Below are 23061 nucleotides of genomic sequence, written 5' to 3'. Positions count from 1 at the left end.
CATTGTAGAACGATATGCAAGAGATTGCATGTGTTAACATTAACTGATGTATACATATTGGAGTCAGCGACTACAATATTGAAATATCCAGAATATTTTGAAAGAAACTCCAGCATTCATCGTCACAATACAAGACAGAGAGACAATATCCACATCGACAGGCAAAGAACAACACTAGCCTTGTCTAGTGTTAGAAACGTGGCAAGCAGGGTGTACAACAAGCTTCCCTTGGAAATACGGAGGTACAGAGATCATATGAGTTAGAAAGAATTATTATTCCATGAAGGAGTTCTGGGAGGACGTCTGAAAACCAGATAGAACAGACTAAAATGACGACCACGGCTGTAAAGGCTTCCAGTGGGATCACTACAAGTATACAAGTAAGTATACATAAATACAAAAAAGTTGATTTCAATCTGATTTCTACATCAACTTTTGTTTATTGTGTTTGTGTGCGTTGATCACATTGTACAAGAAGGAAGGCATGAGATAAGACAAAATAAATATTGTGTGCTTATTTATAAGAAGACAAAAATGTACATTTCAAACAAAATATAGTGAAAAATTCAACAAATATTCAATTTAAATAAATTTTTAAATTATTGAAAGTAAATGAATTGTAAATAATAAATATCAATCATTTGGAACAAGTGATTTACATCTAGTGAAAGCATCTTCTAAACCAGGCAAAAGCTTTTATTCATCCACCGTATAAATCGTAGTATGTCACATAAGTATGAGATTTATCAAAGTAAATTTTTCTTGATAACAAATTTGATGTGTATGTAGGCCAAACATCTATAATAAGCTGTTAATTGTATTGAAAAACGTGATTTATAGTAGGTAGCCTATATAATCAATTTTAAATAATCACATTTAAACTAGTTTCGTTGAATTTCATGACAAATTATAGGCCATATAGAGCTTTCGAAGTACATTTGTACATTTGCAATACAAGTAGTACATTTGCAATGTACAACTGTACATTTTCGAAGTGATTATGTACATAAGGAATAAAGAATTTATAATAAACTGTGACATACATAATTATGACACAAGGAATAAGAGTAAATTTTCTGCACAATACCACAGGACAGCTCATTATGAGAAAAAGCCTTCTTATAATGGGTATCAAATTTATGAGTAAACTGCCGTCAGCTTGAGAGAAAATAAGAATAAGGATATTTTCAAAAAAAAAAACTATTGAAAAAATATTTAGCAAACAGGGTTTATTTTTTCTAAAATGAAATTGTCACAATTAATTATCAAAAGCTTACTATTGCAGGCGACGATATATTTTTAAGTGATTCGAATGGAAGATTGAAGCATATCAATGCTTTAAGCTGGATTCACACACAGCAGTGGCAGTGAATCGTGAAAATATAATTCCCATAAGCTATAATGGTAGCTAGTATACATACTCACCCGGCTATATCATACTACAGTATTCAAGAATTTATGGATGGAGAATGAGGCTTTTGGGAGGGTTAAATTGTAATGTATATAATATACCTATACATATGTTTATTTTTATTCTTTCATTTTTTGACAAATATTCCTTCTTGACAATTTCCTATACTCTTTAAAGAGTCTTCAGGAAGAAAATTCAATTAAATCAAATTTGAATATTACCCATAAAAGATTTACATTAGGCTAGATATTCAATTCAATTCTTCTTCCGTCTGTGACCAGTGTATATACTGGATAGACATTGTCGATTTATAAAACAAAAAAGTTCAAATATTTACAGTTATCTCAAGATGGCCAATCAAAGAGACAGACAAAGTTTGCAATCTCCTCCTCATTCAAGGAATAGAGAGGGAGGTTAATCAGTTTCTCACGGAGCACTTTCTTGAACACTTTTTCTTCCAACTCTCGCACCTTCAGTGGAAGTTTATTGAAAATGTTTAATGTGCGCATTGGATAGCAGGTATGCAGCTTAGCCAATCTTGTCTCTGCCTCTAGTTGAGTAGTTGTGGATCTGGCCTCTTGCTTGGAGTGTGTGAAGTTGGCCTTTCAGAAGCACAAGGGAGCTCAGCACATATTGACTGAAGGCAGTAAGTATTCCCAGCCTCCTGAACAGCGGGCGACAATGCTCCAAGTATGGTGAAGATGATATGATTCGAACCACTCTCTTTTGTAGAAGGAGCATCCTCTGGCATCCACTTGTATGACCCAAAAGTGCAATCCCATAGTTGATATGGCTATGAAACAGACCGTGGTATGCAGTCACAAGGTAATTAATTCTTTGGAACTATGGATATGTCACTTTGGAAAGTCGGTTGCATATCATATCGATGTTGTGTCTTCTCTCCCTTCATACACAGTCTGTTTGCTCTAAACCAGCTCGCCTACTCCAGTAGTTCAGCAGACCTCAGCACAGCCAATTGAGGATCCTCAAATGAGAGTTGTGTCGTCAGCAAACAGCAGGACTTTTCCATCCATACTAAGGTCATTTATGAAGATGAGGAACAGCAAAGGAACAAGGATTGATCCCTGTGGCACTACATTCTTGACCTGAAGCTCCTGTGATTTGGCACCGTTTACTGTTAGAAGTACGATAGGTGAGAATTCAAGTATAAAAATTTTTAATTTCGCCATTGTTTTTTATTCAATTCTATGAAATTGACAACAATTTCAATTTCTATGGTCATTCTTTTTATAATTATTGGGATATTCATCTCGACAAATAGGAGGCAATGAAGTTTGTTATCAGCCCATGACTTTATAACTACTTAAGCTCTAAACATATCTACCTTATAAGCTAATTAAAATTTTCAAAAAATACCTATAGAATTAAAGTTTGTGAAGAAATACAGAAAACATAGATATACCTGCTGAAGCCTCAAAAAATAAATGAAATAGGCCTAATGAAAGGCTTTACGGTAGCCTGAGCAACAAAAAAAAATAATTTCATTATTTTGTTCTTTCCTCAGTGTCTGAAAGGTGTTCAATAAAAATGTATTCTTTTAGTGAGCTAGGTATTGTAAATTGAAAGCTGAAATGTGTTTTTTCCTCAGTGCCTGAGCTTATCTGGAAATTGTTAATCAACTAAGTTAGGTCTACAAGGATTCAAGTAGCCTACGTAATTTTAATTGATGACTATCTAATTAATTTATTAAATTAACAGATGAAAGATTAGTGATTCAGGTTACTATTCTATAACTGATTATTAAATTAGTATTGTTATTTATTTCTTGTCCCGGGTAACATACGGCTTGGTTACATCCCTGATTATCAAACGAGATTACGGAAAAATAATCAATAGTTTAGAAAGTAATAAAACCTTATTTAGAACAAATTTAGCAAACCTATTTTCATTATTATTACTTACAATACGAATTACTTATTGAAAGCTTACAATGTATATTATTTTTTTCTTACCGGTGTAGCATCAAAACAAAATGTAGCCTATCTACTGGCGATTTAGAGATAAGTAGCAACACAAAGATGAGATGCTGTCAATAAATTTAAAATGAAACTTTAACTAATTACTTGAAAAAATTATAAAAACTTGAATGGTTACTCAAAACAATTTATAAATTAAAATAGGCTAACATATTAGTTATTAAAAGACAAAAACTGTAAACCAAATTTTTTAAGGTTAGAAACGGTTACTTGATTTAGATGATTCCTTAGACCAGTTCTATAACTAGATGATTCAGTCAGCTCTGTATGTTTTTTGGATTTGGGTTTAAATCCTAATAATTTGATGGAAAACAGCAAAATATAATAGAACAAAAAATTCTCTTCATCATAATTATTTTATCGAAAATATGGTTTGAAAAGAAAGAGATTTTTTCTAGTTTGATAGGTGACAAATTATCACGAAAGTGATTTGATTTTTTCAACCATGATGTTGGCACATGTTGGCCTACTGAATAATGGCGCATAAATTTAAACGTTCGCACTTAATGCAGTTAACTGTATTATATATTATCTAACATTATACATTTTATAATAATAGTAATATAATATTATAACTTGGATTTTTAGTGAATTTTTGGCATCTCTTTCCCAATTATCCATCATACCGTAATGCCTTACTAATCTAGCTATTATTCTATGAAGAAATAATCGACAAAGATTTAGTGGTTCATTATGAGTTGTTGAATCTATAATTATAGGCCTACTGCAATAAGTAATTAGTTGAGTAAACTCATCTTTTAGTGGATTATTAGCATATCTTTTCCACTTAACTACCTATCTACCATAATAATGGTAATGGACTGTGAATAATTATCTAGTTATCTGCCTCACTAATCTCACCATTATTCTATGAAGAAATAATCTATAAATACTGTAGTCCATTATGAGTGTTGTTGTAACTATAGTAGACCTGTTCTTGATCTATATTATTTTTACTGATGAATATTGTTAATCAAGATAGACTTTGATGTGAGAGCCCAAGAAATTTTTGTGTTTACTTTCAACCTGAAAGCTAATTTTAATAAAATAATCTCATTTCATTGAATTCAATCAAACTGGTAGACTAGATACCGTATTTACATAGTAGGCCTGTTCTTGACCTATATTATTTTTTCTGATGACTATTATTAATCAAGGTAGACTTTGATGTGAGAGCCCAAGAAATGTTAGTGTTTACTTTGAACTTGAAAGCTAATTTTAATAAAATAATCTCATTTCATTGAATTCAATCCAATTGGTAGACTAGATACCGTATTTACATACATTCACACAAAATTAAATTCCATTAGAGAATAGATCACTCAACAAAAAAAAAATGATAAAAACATCTTGAACATTTCATATACGTATTTTTGAGAAGTCGCTATGGATCAATCGAAATATTTTTGTGAGTTCTAACATTATTTATGAATATCAGTAAGGCTTTTCTCTTAACAAATTCTGACAGTTTAGAGTGAATCTTACGTTTTATTGTGAGTAAAATGGATCCCGCAAAACTCAGCGCTCTGCATTATACTAAGAACAACAATTCTTGCAATAGTGTAGCCTAATGTATTCTGCATCCTAAAAAAACCTAACAAGATATTAATTTTTTCAACAGTTACAGAGGAGAAGGGCCTACTCTTGACATATTCTTGTATTTTATAAAGAAATAGTATAATGATCAGCAAGTAGCTTATACGCTATAGATTCATTACTGTTTCAGCATTTAATTTGTACGAAGCCTTCCCCATCACGAATCAATTGTATATCTTCTTCTTCTTTCAATCAGGGATGAGGCTATTGCCTGTTCCGACTCACATTCAGCTTGTAATTAGAATAAAAAAATAATAATAAATAAAATCTATAAATTAATAACATCAATATAATCTAATCTAATATCATCATAAGCATCACTGCAACCTACTGTTTTTATTTTATAATAAATATAATGATCATTGCCATCTTTTTCGTGGCCTGCCTATGTCTCTTTTGCCTACCGGTTTATACTTGAAAATTCTGTGAGGAAGTCTATCAGCTGACATTCGTTCCACATGTTCTTTCCATTGCTGACGATAAGATGCAACTCTCTCATTCAGGCAGAAGATATTCAGCTCTTTCCGTATATCCTCATTCCTGATGTGATCTCTTCTGTCACAGCCCTTGAGACAGCAAATAATAGCAGTGTTGGTGGGAATGCGAGCGGCCGCAGTAACATCTTCCACCCAGCAATTGTCGGCTTAGTTCCGCCTAGCGGACTGACGAAAGATCAATCCAGTCGGTTATTTGATCCCTCCAGCCAGGCTCAGCCAAGCAGCCGAGACAATAGACCAATGGAGTGACGGTCTTATTCGCGTTCATCAGCAGTTTTCTTTCTCACAATTATTTTGATTTTTGTGTTGCCTATAAACTCCAGTCACCAGTAAAAAGTTTCCAGAAACGTGGTGTACTACCATATTAATGACTTTTCATGATGATTTTTAATTATTTAAAAACATTGTTGACATTCTGAGCCTTCAGGCTAAACTTGGGGTCGCTGAGAACGAATCTGCAATCAGAATTTCTCCATCACGAAAAATAACGAAAAAAATCCAGCTGTTGATCTTCCGGCAACCGTTAACAGTCATCCTGCAATGCGGCCGAAACACTTCCAAGCCAGACACCCATCTCGAATGACAACAACGCCAAGCTGTAAGAAACCATCCTGCACTGCGGCGCTAGGTTTTACTCTCAAGTGGCTTTGATGTTACCCACGATTCACTACCATAGAGTAGTAGTGGAGCTGCCATTGTCTTATAAAATTTCATTATCGTGCTTGTGGTAGCTTTCTTTCCCAATGTCCTTCTGATACTTCCACAAATCATTTGGAACCTTCCTACCTTCTTCTCTACATCCAATTCATCTTTATAACTAATTTCACAACCCAGATATGTGAACTGAGACACCTGCTCCAATACCTTGTTGTCTACAACAATCTTCGATCTTATTGGGTACTTTCCTTTAAAAGCCATGATTTTGGTTTTCTCCTTTGATATCTTGAAATTATATTCTTTACAAATTTCATGCAGGATATGAACTGATTTTTGGAGGTCATTTTCGTTTTCCTGTACTACACACAAATCGTCTGCAAACAACAGAGCATTCAGGTACACACCTTCACCAATATCAATTCCTAAATCTACTTTACATTTTCATTTTCGGAAAATGTGGTCCACATATATATTAAAAAAAGTGGGCGATGGACTACACCCTTGTCTAACACCTTGGTTGATGGTGATTTCATCTAACCGACGATCACCTGTATTTACTATTATTTGAGTAATGTGGTAGAGAGATCTTATTGCGTTTACAAGATGTAAAGGATATCCTCTTTCAATCAGAATTCTCCACATAAGACTTCTATTCACTCTATCGAATGCTTTTTCAAAATTAATAAAAGCTATATGTGTTTCAAGGTTGAACTCTCTTCTTTTCTCTATCAGTCTTTTAACTGAGAAAATGTTGTCTGAGCATGAACGACCTTTTCTGAACCACACTGCTCTTCATTTAAAACTGCTTCAGCGATACTCTTCACTCTTGAATTGATTATTTTCGAGTATATTTTATATCCTGCATTCAAGAGACCTCTATAATTTTTGCAGTCATTGCGTTTGCCTTTTTTGAAAAGAGAGATTACTTCTGCTTTACTCCACTCTTTCGGAATTTGACATTTCATCCAGCATTCATTAATCAGATGTAAGAATCTTAAATCTAGTAACAAACCACCGTACTTGAAAAGCTCACCATTAATTCCATCCAAACCTGATGCTTTTTCGGTTTTCAATGCTATTTAGTGCTTGTTTTAATTCAGCCATTGTTATTGGATCCACTGAACTATTACGGATTTGGTTTCGAGGTACATTTGCATCTTCATTATTAGAAAACCAGAGATCTTTGTAATGCCGTATCCAGTCATCATCCGAAATCATACTTAATGCAGCATTGTCTTTATCAGTCCTATTCAAAGATTTCATTATCTTATAAGCGCATTGCTGCCTTCCATGAATATCGCTCTCTATAACACTAATAAACTTTTCCCAGGACTCCTGTTGAGCCTTTCTCACTACTTGCTTCGCAATATTTCTTTTTTGCATGTAGTACTCTCTAGCTCCTTGCGTTTTCTTTTGCAAAAATATAAGATATGCTTTTTGTTTTTCTATTTGTGGGTTCCAAATTCTCAGGCGTCTATTACTCCTTTCCTTCAACCTTGTCCAAGTGCTTCAGTTGCAGCTTTTTAAATGCACAATTTTATATTATTCCATTCTGTCTCTATATCATCTGCAGTTGAAACTGTTAAAAGATTTTCCTGCAACCTCCTTTGATACAAGTTTCGTATGCTATCATCCTGCAGAAGTAAAATCTTGAACACTTCTGTTTTTTATTTCTCTTGACAGTTCTCCATTTTTTTAGGATCAGCACCTTACTCATTAGAAGATAGTGGTCGGTATAAATATCACAGCCCCTATAAACTCTCACATCTTGCACTAAACTCTTCATTCTATCATTTACAATGATGTAGTCGATGATGGATTTTGAGCCTCTTGCACTCCAGATGACTTATGGTGCTGATATCTTTCTTCTCATAAAATGTGTTCGTTATCTTGAGGTCATTGAAAGAAGCAAACTGTCTTAGTTCTTGTCCATTTTGGTTCATCACTGCTTCTCCAAAAGTACCCAGTACACCTGGAATAGGGATGTTTTCGACTCTTGCATTAAAATCTCCAACAATTGCAACGTGATCAGTTTTGCAAATATTCTGGACTATTTTCTGGAGATTGTCATAGAAGGTTTCAGTCTCTTCTCTCTTCCCTTCATCTGGAGCATATATTCCGACTACCGTTAGATAACCTCTCTCAATTTTTAGTCTTACAGATACTATCCTCTCATTTATATAGGTGTAATTTGAATGTTATCTTTCCATTTATAATTCACCATTATTGCAACTCCTGCACTGGCTCGTTGATTCTAAGGGACTCCCTTGTAGACCATCCAATAATCATTCAAATCTATTGTTCCTGCATCTTTTTCTTTGTCTCAGTAATCACTGCTATGTCAACTTTCTGCTTTGCAAGACAGTCATTCAGTTCATAAATCTTATTTGATAAGAACTTATTTATTTCATAAATCAATTGTATATTCCTCATAATAATATCATGTACTCAAAATACCATTGAAGAGCCAAAATTATTGAATTATTATATACACAATAGGTGTTGAGAGTAGAGTCAGTACTGATAAAAATAATATATAAATAATATTTTTTCTGACACTCTTTCTTCATCAAGAAAATACCGAGTGCTTCACGAAAGGTGTAACAGCCGAAAACCATAGATCGTACATGAAATTCGCAACAAAAAATGATCAGTAAAATTCTCATATATCGGCATTAGTTTTCGTGACATCGATTTTTCAATATTTTTGAAAAAAATAATGACCATAATACTATCCGTTAAAATCTAGTTTTAAGGGTATGGTTGGAAAGAGGAAGAGATTACCAATAATTATAAGATTTAAGCAACTTGTTTCTTTGTTTGCCGTTTCTTAACTGTTTATGAAAACTGTTTGAAATTTGGCTTTGAACTCGACGTATGTACTTTTTCAACATTGAGTGCTCATAAAAAATCTCGAAAACTGAGGTCGATATAAGAAAATGTTACTAAGAGAATATTTTGTAGGAAAGGATCAATGTTATTCAGATGCTGACTTTAAAGCAGCGATCTCACAATAGCAATAATGTCAATAAGCTTGGCAATACCCATACCAAGTAACCATACATTCCTATATGTTTGTGAGTTTTCTATGTGAAAATGAATAAGTAAATGACAGTTCTTACCAGTTTCCTTGCTAGCAGTGTCTTGTCTCTCCCCGGCATGTGCTCCTCCAGCGCTAAGACTACGCAGTTCGCAATGATGGTCAGCAGAACTGCATACTCAAACGGAGTAAGCAACAGTTAAGGAAAATAGTGATAATAATCAAACATTCATGACTTTTGAAATTCAAAATACAATCATTCCAAGAAATATTGAATTTGTTGATAACATCCTCTAAGGAAATTTTATTGAGTACCGGTAATACTATCCTCGCTATTGTTTTTAACAAATTAAGAGATCTTGGAAAGAACTTTTTAGATAAAAGGGAGAATTTCTGGGAATATATAGTTGATTGACCGAGCGAAGTGAGGTCTAAGATTCAAGTCGACGGTTTGGCATTTCTCTTAATGTTTATATGTTGCGCATTTACGGTGGTAATAGATTTTCATGAAATTTGACAGGTATGTAAAAATTTAGGGGGGTTGCGATTTGATTTTTTTGTTTTCTCTGATTAACTTCGAAACAAGTGATTTAAAAGAAAGATGAGCCAAATAATTAATGTATTCACTTCCATTGCAGAACCATTGATGTATATTGTTACGTATTTGCGATTTGATTTGACGCCGTGGAAGGGGAAACAGCCGACGCGGCTGCCTCTCTTCGCCATAGTAAACATAAACAGGAAATCAATTATCTCTGTAACCATTAATCGGAAAAAATCTATCATATTATGTCATTCGATTCGTTATATTATTGACTACAATATCAGTCGTATTCATTTTCTCAATAAAACAAATAGTTTTCTTTCCTTGATAAAATAATATATATGAAAAAATTTAGGGGTTTTTCGATTTGATTTTTTGTTTTCTCCGATTAACTTTGAAGCAAATGATTTTAAAGAAAAATAAGCCAAATAATTAATGTCGGCAATTTCATTGCAAATCTATTGATTTGTATAATTGTTATGTATTTGTGATTCAATTTGACGCTGTGGAAGGGGAAGCAGCCGACGCAGGCTGACTCCCTTCACCATAGTAAACAGTAATAGTATTGCTTTCTACATTGAATCGTATTTACACTATGGCGCTCAAAACAATCAATTTTGTCTATTGTTTTGAATCTAGATTTTCACTTTTCAATACTCTACATAATATTATAATTGTCTTCATTTAACTACGCTGATGATAAAAATCAGGCTTTCGTTGCATGCTCACAGAATTTATTAATTTTAAGTGTGCCATCTCAATACGAGTCAGATGTATCACAATTTGATTACTCTAGTTTACGATATTAATGTTCTTTAATGAAGTTTGTAGATTATGACGTGTCCGACTTCTTCATCTTATCCTTATTTTGTAAAAAATGAAGATTCAAAGTTTCTTTTCATAGCTTTTTTGTGTTTCTTCTTGTTCGATTACTCTTTATTATTTAAACACTTGATAATTAAATGAATATCATCGGATCGGGTGAACAAAGAAAATAAAAGGGTAGGTATTTAATAAAATTAAAGTAAAGATTTTAGAAAACAAAAGTAAAAGGTATTTGAAACAAATAACAAAATTTCTAGTGATAATGCAACTTTTTCTAATAGGTACGAATTTCAAGGCTCTCAATATGACTTTTTTCCCAATCACAAGCAGAAATTCCAATGATCATCATAATAGTACCTACAGTAATTTAATGGAAATTCTTTGTATTGTTCATTGTTCGACGTAAGATAAGCTACATCCTTGAGGTAATCAACTTATTTAGGATTATCATGTTTATGTAATAATTCCAGTATGATTCTGCTCATGCTTTACTTCCATTATTTATAAAGTTCTCATTGAGGCACTTGTGTAATAAATGACAAGATGAGTGGAGTTGAAGCATTGATGTGTTAACAAATAATAGAATATGATGAATCATCTTCCAATTCATCTAATACGGTAGGCTACTTTGTACTTCGTTCATGATTCTTTACGAATTTTCCATCTCCAATGGAATGTACATCTAGTTTTCAATAAATTGAATATTCAATTTTCTATCCTACTCGTTCAACTTGTGATTACGAGGGTAGAATGTAAACCAGTGCGGGAAAAATTTTTTCCGCACTCCAGATTTGCAACATGACAACGCAAAATAGTTAGTAGGTTATATGGAGCACCAGTGCAGCAAAATCAAAATTAAGTTGGTAACTGTGACTGTGGTGCACGTTTTAAGTGGATGACAGCGACAGCGACAGCTACCTCATTCAGCACACAGCCGCCCCCCCCCCCCCCGGCATCAAACACACATACATTATTCTATTTTATTTATTAATAATAAAATTACACAGATATACATTTGATGGATTTCAGGCAATTTTACCCATAATTACCCACTTTTCATATTCAATGGTAACTGTAGGAAAAACATAATGTGAAATAAGTTACGTGCGCAAAGTTCCTCTGCTGAACTCAACAAACGGCTCGGGCGTAAACGTTTCTTTCGGTGCAGCAAACTGTCACTTTGCGCACTAGTTGCACAAATAACTATTTCAATGGATGTTTTTAATGCTTCTGTAGACGATAATAATACATTATTTAGGTTACCGTGTAGTGAATCATTATTTAAATGTAAATATAATATTATAATGAAAGAATTTATAGAAGTTTTTATTGCGATTGATAAAGATGACTGTGAAGAAATTTTGAAACTGAGAAAAATTAGGCAAAAAACTAATCATTTCAATTTCTGGGATGATGGAGAATTTTTTAAACGGTTTTGCTTGAGTAAAGCAACTGTCAATTTAGTATCTGATTAAATACACCATTTAATAGAAAATAAGACAATTTTTAACAGTGGTCTTTGATTAGAAAACATGTTCTTAAAACACATAACAGATATATTTCGCTTTCGAAAGATTTCGAACAAACAAGGAAGACCGTAGTAGATTTAAGCGTAACAATATAACTTTTTCCCACATTCTAAAATATATTTCTTGGTGCCAACTAAATATAAATATAATAGTAATATAGCATTCCATCAATTTATGAAGAACTTCTTGATCGCTTTTCACTTTTATTACCGTACAGTTTACAGCTCTGTGGATTTGGTACGAGGAAATAGTAGCTACATAACCTCAATTTACTGATGGTTTGTAAACAAATAACAAATTTCCTGTAAAAATCAGCCTTCCTGATATTATGAACGATGACATTATATTACCAACTTAACGCTAAACTAGTTTAATTTAAACTGGATTAGTAAATGCACTGAGGAAACCGATTCAACTTTAAACTTTCAGATTACCTTAAACTCGATTAACTTAATCGAGTTTAGCAATCATACTGTACAAGCCCTAAGAGAAATGCCAAACCGTCGACTTGAATCTTAGACCTCACTTCGCTCGGTCAATGACAATCAATATTCTAATTTACATCTCAATACGGACTTCCTATGTGCTTAGTCGTGCAGCATTTATTATTCGGAAAACATATTCTTCTCAATCAATTGGTAGTATTTACAAAATAGGATTATAGTACACTTTAAAAATAATGAAACAAGAATACAAATCGTAACGTAACTACTATCATACCATCGCCAAGTTATAAAATAAAATAATATCCAATAAATGTTTACTAATAGTTTTGTTATTTTAAATAACATCTTTAAGTAAATTATTTTAACAGCTGCCACTATCTATCAACTGATTTTTTTTTAATTTCTTAGTTTTAAATTTTTTTCGAAAAATGGGTTATGATTCTCATATGGGTGATGTTTAGTACCTAAATTATTTTTATTGAGTTTGGAATGTAAATAAATTTGGAATTCCTCCTCCACATTCAATTTTTACTTTCCTTGCCCTATTACCATAGGTAAGGAAAGTATTGCTTTCCGAAAAAAGTTAAGGTACCCCGTATTCTAAATTTCTATACGTTTCAAGGTCCCCTGAGTCCAAAACAAAAAACTGGGTTTTGGGTGTGTGTGTGTGTGTGTGTGTGTGTTTGTTTGTTTGTTTGTTTGTGTGTGTGTGTGTGGTGTGTGTGTGTGTGTTGTGTGTGTGTGTGTGTTGTGTGTGTGTGTGGTGTGTGTGTGTGTGTTTGTTTGTGTGTGTGTGTGTGTGTGTGGTGTGTGGTGTGTGTGTGTGTTTGTTTGTTTGTTTGTTTGTTGTGTGTGTGTGTGTGTGTTGTGTGTGTGTGTGTTTGTTTGTTTGTTTGTTTGTGTGTGTGTGTGTGTGTGTGTGTGTGTGTGTGTGTGTGTGTGTGTGTGTGTGTGTGTGTGTGTGTGTGTGTGTGTGTATGAGTGTATGTGCGTCTGTGTACACGATATCTCATCTCCCAATTAACGGAATGACTTGAAATTTGGAACTTAAGGTCCTTTCAAAATAAGGATCCGACACGAACAATTTCGATCAAATGCAATTCAAGATGGCGGCTAAAATGGCGAAAATGTTGTCAAAAACAGGGTTTTTCGTGATTTTCTCGGAAACGGATCCAACGATTTTGATCAAATTCATACCTGAAATAGTCATCGATAAGCTCTATCAACTGTCACAAGTCCCATATCTGTAAAAATTTCAGGAGCTCAGCCCCATCAATGCAGATAGATTCCCAATTATCAGGCTTCAGATACAATTGAAACAAAAAAAAAATCAAGTGGAGTAGATTGAGCATGAAAATCTCTACAATTAATGTTCAGTAACATTTTCACCTAAAATTGAAAATAAGCTTTAAATTCGAGAAAATGTGATTATTCAATTCACCAGCGTTATTGCCCTGTCACCAGCTGGCTCAAATATTTGAATAGTAGACTTGAGATGCGCGGGAACACTAGCGTCAGTGATCAATTTTCATAACGGCAAGGAAAGTTGTGTGAGTGCGCCACACCAGATTTTTCACTATCATGTCCAAATTCTAATATTGACAAATTATGTTCAATGCTTGTATATTCATGGATTGAATTTTTAAGGTGTTCAGCAAATGCTGATTTTTGTGTTGTATAATTCTTGGATTTTAGTGCCCGTATATTTTCATTGAATCTTGTCTGAAAATTTCTACGTTTCTGTCCAATATAATTTTTTTTACAATCACTGCAATTGACTTTGTATACTCTGTTTTTTTTTTTTGTATTAAATGCATTGATACTAGATCTAAAACTTACATTGAATTTTGTTTTTGGAAATGTTTTTCTGATAGCATTGTTCATTTTTGCACTATAAGGTATAAGGTAGTCGGAGATAATCCATCAACTGGCCACTGAAAGTCCAATAGAGAGACTGGCAAAGCGGAGCTATGAAACCAGTATTGAAAGGTGGCATGATTGTTTACACATTACAAATTAATGACAGAAAATTGCTTCGTTATTCAGTATAAATAATCACAATACACTATAGTGACATCAATCATTATTGAAAGTCATAACAGTGAAGAGATCCTGATCATTACTCAAGCTGAACACGTATAATAGAATAGAAATATTTAATTTCATTTCAATACAATTTGATTAACCATTGGACACAATGGCTTAGTATTTAGCATCCAGAGTTTAAAATTTTGACAATAGTATAAATATAAGAAAGTAGTATTCAAATGTTGTGGAATAATTTTGTTTTCATTCGAAACAAATGGCATTTTATCAATAGAACACTTTGTGAAGCCATTGATTTCTCTCGAAACTCAAGTCAACGAGGTGTGTGAAAACCACTTCAACAAATTCAGTGAGCAGTTTATGTCGAGTTTACCAGTAGTTGGAATGGAAGTTTATGCATTTGTAAAGCTCCTTCAAACGTGGATAAAGTTTTTTCGCGTCGAAATAGTCAACTACAGTGGTGAATGGAGACCAAAATAGCTTGCCGAAGACTACAAGGTTACAAAGCAAAGCAAATGGGGTTAACGGCCAGTCAGTCCTATCCAATTGAGGGGGTGCTCACCCCTTCCTACAACACTGGTAGAAAGGGTGAACTATGAGTAGTTTGGCTCAGTGAATAGAATACATGTGGCTGATAAATCGTATTTTCCGTAGTTGCATGTTGAAAATCAATAACATGAATAATTATTGTTATCAACACCACAAATCTCAGCCAGCTATACAATACTGACTCTATTGTTAGTGTTCAGTGATTTCAATGGTTGAATATTATCCAAGATACTATTATTCAGATAGTGTGTTCGATAGTCAAACTAATAACAAGAGTTGAATGAATATCATTCAAATTCAAATTTATTCATTCCTTGTATCAAATTGACATGTTCAATGTATAAATACAAAAAAATCAAAGTACAAGAGAATGTAAAGCTCACAAGACATGAGTCCGTTCGTGAGCTTAATTAAGAAATATATTCACTTTAATAACTAGAAAGTAAAATATGACGAGAATAAAAAAAAAAATAGAATGAAATACAGTTGATTGTAGTTGTTGAAGTATACTATTGGAATATAAGTATAACAATGTTCACAGTGAAGTTGTGCAGGATAAAAGACGTAAACTAGACAGCACAGCAACAACAAGATAAAAAAGTGTACTTTCTATAAAAAAAGAGATATGTATCGTACAAAAAGAAAAAATTATGAATGATTTATAGGCTTTATATCAGTGGAGAAACAGTGATAGAAGTTCAACCAACAAAGCTAATGTATTATATTACCAAAGATATCAGTGGATGTTTTGATCCATAAGATGGTATCTTTCTTCAATTTACTTGGCGGAGAATTTGCAAGCAATTGCTGGGGAACGATATTTACAAGCTTTTCACACCTGTAGGGAAATTGCATCCTACAGACACTCAGATTTGTTCCAATTAGGTTGGAAGTTCTAAAAATTCGGCGTGTATTATATGGATTAACCCGGATATTGAAAAGATTCTTATTTTTACTTTCCTTGCCCTATTACCATAGTTAGGAAAGTATTGCTTTCCAAAAAAAATTAAGGTACCCTAATTTCATGTTTTCTTTACGTTTCATTACTTTCCTTGCCCTGTTACCATAGGTAAGGAAAGTATTGCTTTCCAAAAAAGTTTAAGGTACCATAATTTCATGTTTTCTATACGTTTCAAGGTCCCCTGAGTCCAAAAACATGATTCTTGGGTGTTGGTCTGTGTGTGTGTGTGTGTGTGTGTGTGTGTGTGTGTGTGTGTGTGTGTGTGTGTGTGTGTCTGTGAACACGATAACTACATTCCTAATTAACCAATTTACTTGAAATTTTAAACTTGAGGTCCTTATACCGTGAGGATCCGACAATAAGAAATTCAATAAAATTCATTCAAAAATGGCGGATAATGGCTAAAAAAACCATATTTTTCATGGTTTTCTCGTAAACAGCTCTAACGATTTTCTTCAAATCTATACCCTAGAAAGCTATTTATAAGCCCTATGAACTGACATGAGTTTCATTTCTGGGAAAATTGCAGGAGCTCCGTAATATTCCTGAGAAGAATGAATTTTGTTAAATTTCTATCACGATTTTCTCAAAAATGACGACCGATTTTTTTCAAATTCATACCCTGTATAGTTATTTATCAGTTCTATTAACTGGCATGAGTCTCCTCCCTGGGAAACTGACAGGCGGTCCACCCCATCCCTGAGAAATTTACTTTGTTACCTCCTTCTCGTGCGTGAGGTAGGTAGGTAGCAAAGTTAGTAGACAGAAGGTTGGTCACTCATCTATAGTTTTTTCGTTGAAATGCAATTGGAGTGGGGGAACTGCAGCCGTGACGTAGGCTGTAGTACAGAGTAGGCAGAATATCGCATTCTTGAAAATCATATGGTGTCGTATAGTCAAATTATAATAACACAAACATTTTCTGACATACAAGCTCTCTGTTTCTGCTTCACAATAATTATCAAAACATTTGAATAATACAAACATTTTGCCATATAAAAGCAAAAACCCCACCTCCTATCCTTCTCTTTCAAACCATTAAGGTTTCTTCATCTTCTAGGTCGTGTTTATATTTTGTAGTTTGGCTATACATCAGCTTGTGAATTTCGGGGATGATATATTTTGATTCTCGTAGAACATGTGCTCGATACCAGCATGTGTTCGTTCAGTGCATTTACAATGAATGAAATTCATTGGATTCATCGGGATCGGTTTATCGGTTTATTGCGATGCATTGGTTTATCAAGATTTTTTATGGGGTTAATCTGAAATTATAATAGTATAACGTTGTCTACTAACGCTGTTCCAGCTTATTAACTTTTTCGTGTCACGTTTTTAGATTGTTAAGAAACTTTCAACTTCATTTTATTCATAAAAGTTGATTGAACTTGAAATATATAACAACATCATTAGAATCGGTGATTCATTCGCTATTAGTATGGAGAATTTCGAAGTTCTAGGTCAATCTTGAGGAGATTAAACGACGATATTATATTTGAAGATAAAGTGAATAAACTGTATGCTCAGTGTGGTTACTCTATCACATTTTTACTACACGTGACGTCATGCTGGCGTTCCCCCCACCACTTTGAATCATACACCTGTGAGTGATCAACCTTTTGTCTACTAACGTTGGGTAGGTAGAGCAGTTTATTCAAATGAACACATGTCGATATTTTATTTGTAGAACAGCTGTTTTGACAACTTTTAAAAAATCCTCAAAATCCATAATTCAAACAAAGGAAAATGTACTCTGAAAACAATAACAATAGAATAATCATAATTTTAATTATTTAGCCGCCAATCGGCATAATGTTATTCCCCGAAATTATCCTCGTTCAAGAATGAGGCTTATAGATCAAAGAGCAAGGAAAGTTGTGTGAGTGTACCACACCAGATTTTTTATTATATATAATGTTATGTTTTTTAAATAGAGTTGTTTGATTGATAATATTTTGCTCTCCTGAAAAAGTATCCTGGTCGGGTATAGCCTTGGCTTGTTGATTTTATAGAGAATGAAATATCTTTGATTATTTTGTGTAAATATTGCTGATACTTCTAATCATTCTATAAAAACAGTCCTTTTAAAACAAGCATATGAATCGATTTCAGCTCGAGTCTCATCAATGGAACAATTCCCCATTCAAGCATCGTTACTACTGGCAGAGTGAGAGGAAATATGATATTGGGTTTTGTCTTCCATTCCTATAGGCTAGCATGTTTGAATTGTAGAATAATAGACTAATAAATAATTGGGCATGGATCCTAATAAAGCGATAATTCCGTATTTTTATTTGTGTATGACTTAGCCGTTGACAAATGTAATGATTTATTTTTATACTCATTGAAGTTTACAAAATTGGTGACATTTTCAAACTATTGCAAATATTCATAGTTTGGGCTTTAAAATATTGGTTCACTTTTACAAGACTACAGTATTCAAAGTGAGTAATTAGGCATCTATTCCGAGGCTTGAAAACCATTTTCAAAGTTTTCAAATTTCTATTGGCTACTTGACTAATAAAAAATTAGTTGAATTTCCATTGACGTGATATTCCCTCATATAAGAAAAAATATAAGGAACATTGGTAAAAATTTTCTTATTATCTATTTTACCTGTAATTCTTTGCTCCACTAAAAGTGATTTATCATTCGTATTCAGTGGATTTACGTATCATATTTAAATAGATTATTTTAGATATAAGCCAAAGCATGAAACGTGTATGAGCTTCTTGATACTGTAGAATAGTCCAGTTCAACTTCATATTTGGAAATTGGAAGTTTTACATCCTGTCTGTGGCTTGGAAACCATTATCATGAAGAGTCTCAAATTTCCTCCGATTCAATGCGTGCTTAACATTATTCTCTCACAGAAAATATAGTTTAACAAAAGACTGAAACATCTTTCATTTGAGTTGGAAGACAAAAAGCTATTATTCTACAGAAAAGTCATTTTCTTTTGTTGAGGCCTCGCAGATACTCTCATCCGATTTTTTCATATCCTGAGGCTGATTACTCAACTGTTGGCAGACAGAATGGATGAGTTTGAACAATGTTAGAGTATCCAAGATTATTCTGACACAGTATCGATAGCAAATTGGTCCTAGAATTGGAATAATAGGATTAGTATTGTAGTCTTCTGAGATTACACTGGCATAATACAATAATATAGAGGAATATCGTAATTTATCATTAATGAGAAGTTGATTGACGAAGATTAATTCAGCTTATGAAGTATAAGATTCCTGTTTATATTATCACCATCATCACTGATGAATGATGATCAAGTTCGAATAAGATACCCATAGACAATAATAGTAGACGACAATGATTATTATGATGAACAATGATTTCACTTGAACCTTGATTCAGATTACCTTAAGCTTCATAAGCCCGAGTTACGCTTTAGATAAGATCGAGTTGCCTAGGGTAGAATTTCAGCTCAATGGAGTCATGATTGAGTTTAGTCTAATAATGTTAAACAAGGATGATGTACAATTCACTATTATGAATGAGTTTAATGAATTTATCATCATTACTGTTTTGGAGTGAGCTATCCTCTGAAGTTTTCCAAAGAAACTTCTAGCTTCAATGTAGAATTGTATAAGTAGTATTCCAAATAATCAACTGGAATCAATTGTGGAAAATTGTATACGATTCATCACTAAGAGATTCAATTAGTTAAGGAGCAAAAAATTATTTGTATGTATAATCTATCCCTATTATTATATCCATGATGCTGGAGAAGATGCATGTCAGTGGCTCCAGAACTTTCTAAATTCTATTAGTATTTAAAATATTAAGTGTAAAATTATGTTTTTTTTCTAATTTTGGCCTATGAATGCATATGCATATATATATCCATCCCTGGGAAAATAAAATATCCGAAACTCATAATCTGAGAGCTATATTATGATGATCCAATATTAAGATACTCTATTAACATCATAAAACATAATAATAATAGAACTGGAAGAAATTCATTCAGATTTATAATTTGAGATATTTCTGGATGATATTAGTCCTATATGCAATGTAAACGAATTCGGAGTCTATTGAATTCGGCTCCAATGTAAACGAATAGAAGGAGTACGCAGGCAACCAAGTTTGTGAATGACCTTGACTGATTTTAGAGGCCGCCCTGACTTTCCCTACAACTCTGACACAGACGACTGCAATTTCATTTTGTGGAAAATGCATTCGGTGGACTCCCTCTATTATATCTATTGTTGAGGAATGGAAGTGCTATTTTGGTGACCATAAGGTGTTGGACAAATATTTTCGTTGATTAATCAGAAGGGATGGATGTGTTGTGTCTCTTGAAGCTGAGATGAGCGGTGGATGAAGTTAGGGCTTGTAGTTCATCAAAACATTTTTCTCATAGTATTTCCGCATTCTTTCGCACACGGATGTATTATATATATATATATATTATATATATATATAGAGTTGAAGAGTATGAGTGTATGAGGTTGGGTGGGTTCTGGATTCTTATATGATTCGAAACTGAGTGTGAGATTGTCTCGTTTCAAGGCGCCTTGGTTGGGGGATTGGGGTTGGAGTTTTGGGGGTAAGATTGTGAGGGGGATGGCTGGAACTACCCACGCTGAATAGCTCGATGACGTCATGGCTGGGCGGTGACCTGAACGCGCACACACACGCACGACCCTCTTACACGCTCAAACAACCCCTCTCCAACACACATCACCTTTACATGTTGATGTACACTGTGTGCAAGGGTATCTTTTATTATGTTTTGCAATATTCGTTCGCACCTTGCTACTCTGCCGCAGAGCATGACCCAAATTCTGTTTTGCAACAACTGTATGACAGATTGAGGGGTGTGCTTTGATGTGTCGTCGTCCATCATCATCATCAACAAACGGAAAGCTCCTTAGCAGCGGAGCAGAGCAGCAGAGGGCATCCATTAGCGGTGCGCTACTTATTGTTGAGAAACGAAAACATCCTCATTAGTTCGTGGTTGAACGTATCTGGAATCTTCGAGCACGATTTATATCAATTAGGTGGAGAGAATCAATTAATAGTCAGTTGCTTGCAGGCTTTCAATATGTTTGGAAGGTATTTATATCATCGACAGCCTATTTAATTGGTGTCTACAATGAGAAAATCTGAATAGCTCACATAAAAATTCCAGTGTTAAGAGTTTATAATGGAATATTCGTTGGCAGATTCCTTAGAATGACGTTCGATAATAATGACTGACAGTCAAAAATAATTTCCTTCAAACTCTAAACGGTGTCAACAACTCAATAATTGGAAAAAGCTCCTAAAGAACTCTACGCTCAATGCTGAGAATAATTATAATGGGATACTGAGTATTGAATAACAGCTTCGCTAACTGCATGATGTCGATTTCAAGAGAAATATGTGAATTGAAATGTGTATAATTATTGTAATCTTATTGAGGTTGGGACGATACTCAAAGGGTTGAGAAAGTTCAATTGAACGAATACTAAAAGTGTCACAATGATTTAATTGGGAAGTTATTTTTCAATACTGAGTTTATTATTCGCACAAACATCCCTAATAATGAATGTCACGATTTCTATGTGATCTCTGAGTGATTAAATTTATTTTAGATCAATATTGCCACTTTTTTCCTACTCCGCTCTTCCTTACTGTCTTCAAATCCCTCCATTATTATTCCATGAAAATAATATTTTATAGTTTCAATGATATATTATAGTGATGATTTGACTGAATTTGTGAATTTTCATGCTCATCAAATAAGAGTTTTCAAGTAAAGAATTCCTAGTCTCTTATCTGAAAGAAGTTTTACGCAATCGTTATCAATCATCACCATTTTTAATGACTAGATACGAACTAAATATCAGTGTCCTTGCAAGCGTTTGTCTTTCCCTGAGTTCCCTTGGGAATATTATGGAAACTGGATCAAAATCTACGCCATCTGAATGCCACCCTTATTGGCATGATTAGATCTATTACAAACGAGGGACTTGATATAAGAGAATCTTGACTATTCATGGAAATCAATTTGATCAATTGTTTCACTCACAGAATACTATTATCCGTTTATAACCAATTTTATTACATTCTTTGAAATTTGTATTCATTCTGTACTACAATTACAGAACGTGTAGGTATAACCCGTACCACGAAAAAGAGTCTCTGAAAAACACAAATATACTAGTTTTTCCAAGTCAATATTTTTAGGATTAGTGGGCCGAAAATTATCAAGTAGGTCTAGTTGGAAACAGAAATTGAGAAAATTCTACTTTAAAATTTTACATGGATAATTCCTTAGAAATTGTAAATTGAAAAGTATTTAGAAAAACTGTTTTATATTTATCTCATCAAAATCACATGGAGATTCTTACTGGAGTTGAAAATGTTTAACAAAAATGTTTGCAGGATTGAGGGGAGGGATTGAACCGACAACCATCCGTTTATAAAGTCTAGCACGGTACTACGACGCAACGGTCGAGTTGAATGGGAGGAATTTATTGCTCTTCTGTTGACCCGGTAGCTGTTGCAAAATACTTAATGAACATTCATATTATTGATGTTTTATGAATAAGAAATTTATGAATAAAAGTAGGTCTATAACTATCATCGGTTTACTGAAAATGCTTATGAGAATATTATTTGAAGTTAATCATTTCGGTAGTTCAAGCGTGATGATGAATGAATGATTCAAAGCTTCGTTTATAATGATTGTTATGAACTTCCAATCTCATCCTTGTTGTATCCTCTAGGAGAATGGACGAGTGACTTAGTTTCGTTGGCCAACAAACTTGATCTGGAGAGTGAGTTCAAGATGTGTTGAAAATTTAAAGTCGATTGGTCAAAGTCTTCGTCAATTGGTCTAAAACATACGAATGACAATATCATCTCTATAAACTGGAATTCACTCCACTCATTCAAAAGATTAAATGCTCCTTTCTGTTAAAACATTTAATTCAATCGCAACTAGCTATTTCA

General features: G+C 33.6%; 1 protein-coding gene across 5 annotated transcripts in view; it reads right to left on the bottom strand.

Moving 5' to 3' along the window:
* LOC111054487 (voltage-dependent calcium channel type A subunit alpha-1) overlaps positions 1-23061 on the bottom strand; it is a 1036091-nt gene that overhangs the window by 139495 nt on the left and 873535 nt on the right. For all 5 annotated transcript variants that reach the window (XM_039432652.1, XM_039432653.1, XM_039432654.1 and 2 more), the window contains exon 4: positions 9281-9386. In XM_039432652.1, coding sequence (XP_039288586.1) covers positions 9281-9386 — 106 coding nt within the window. The remainder of the gene's footprint in view (positions 1-9280; positions 9387-23061) is intronic.

This window comes from Nilaparvata lugens, chromosome 7 (genome assembly GCF_014356525.2).
Source record: "Nilaparvata lugens isolate BPH chromosome 7, ASM1435652v1, whole genome shotgun sequence".
In the NCBI taxonomy this organism is placed as follows: domain Eukaryota; kingdom Metazoa; phylum Arthropoda; class Insecta; order Hemiptera; family Delphacidae; genus Nilaparvata; species Nilaparvata lugens.
This window is presented reverse-complemented; position numbering and strand designations above follow the sequence as displayed.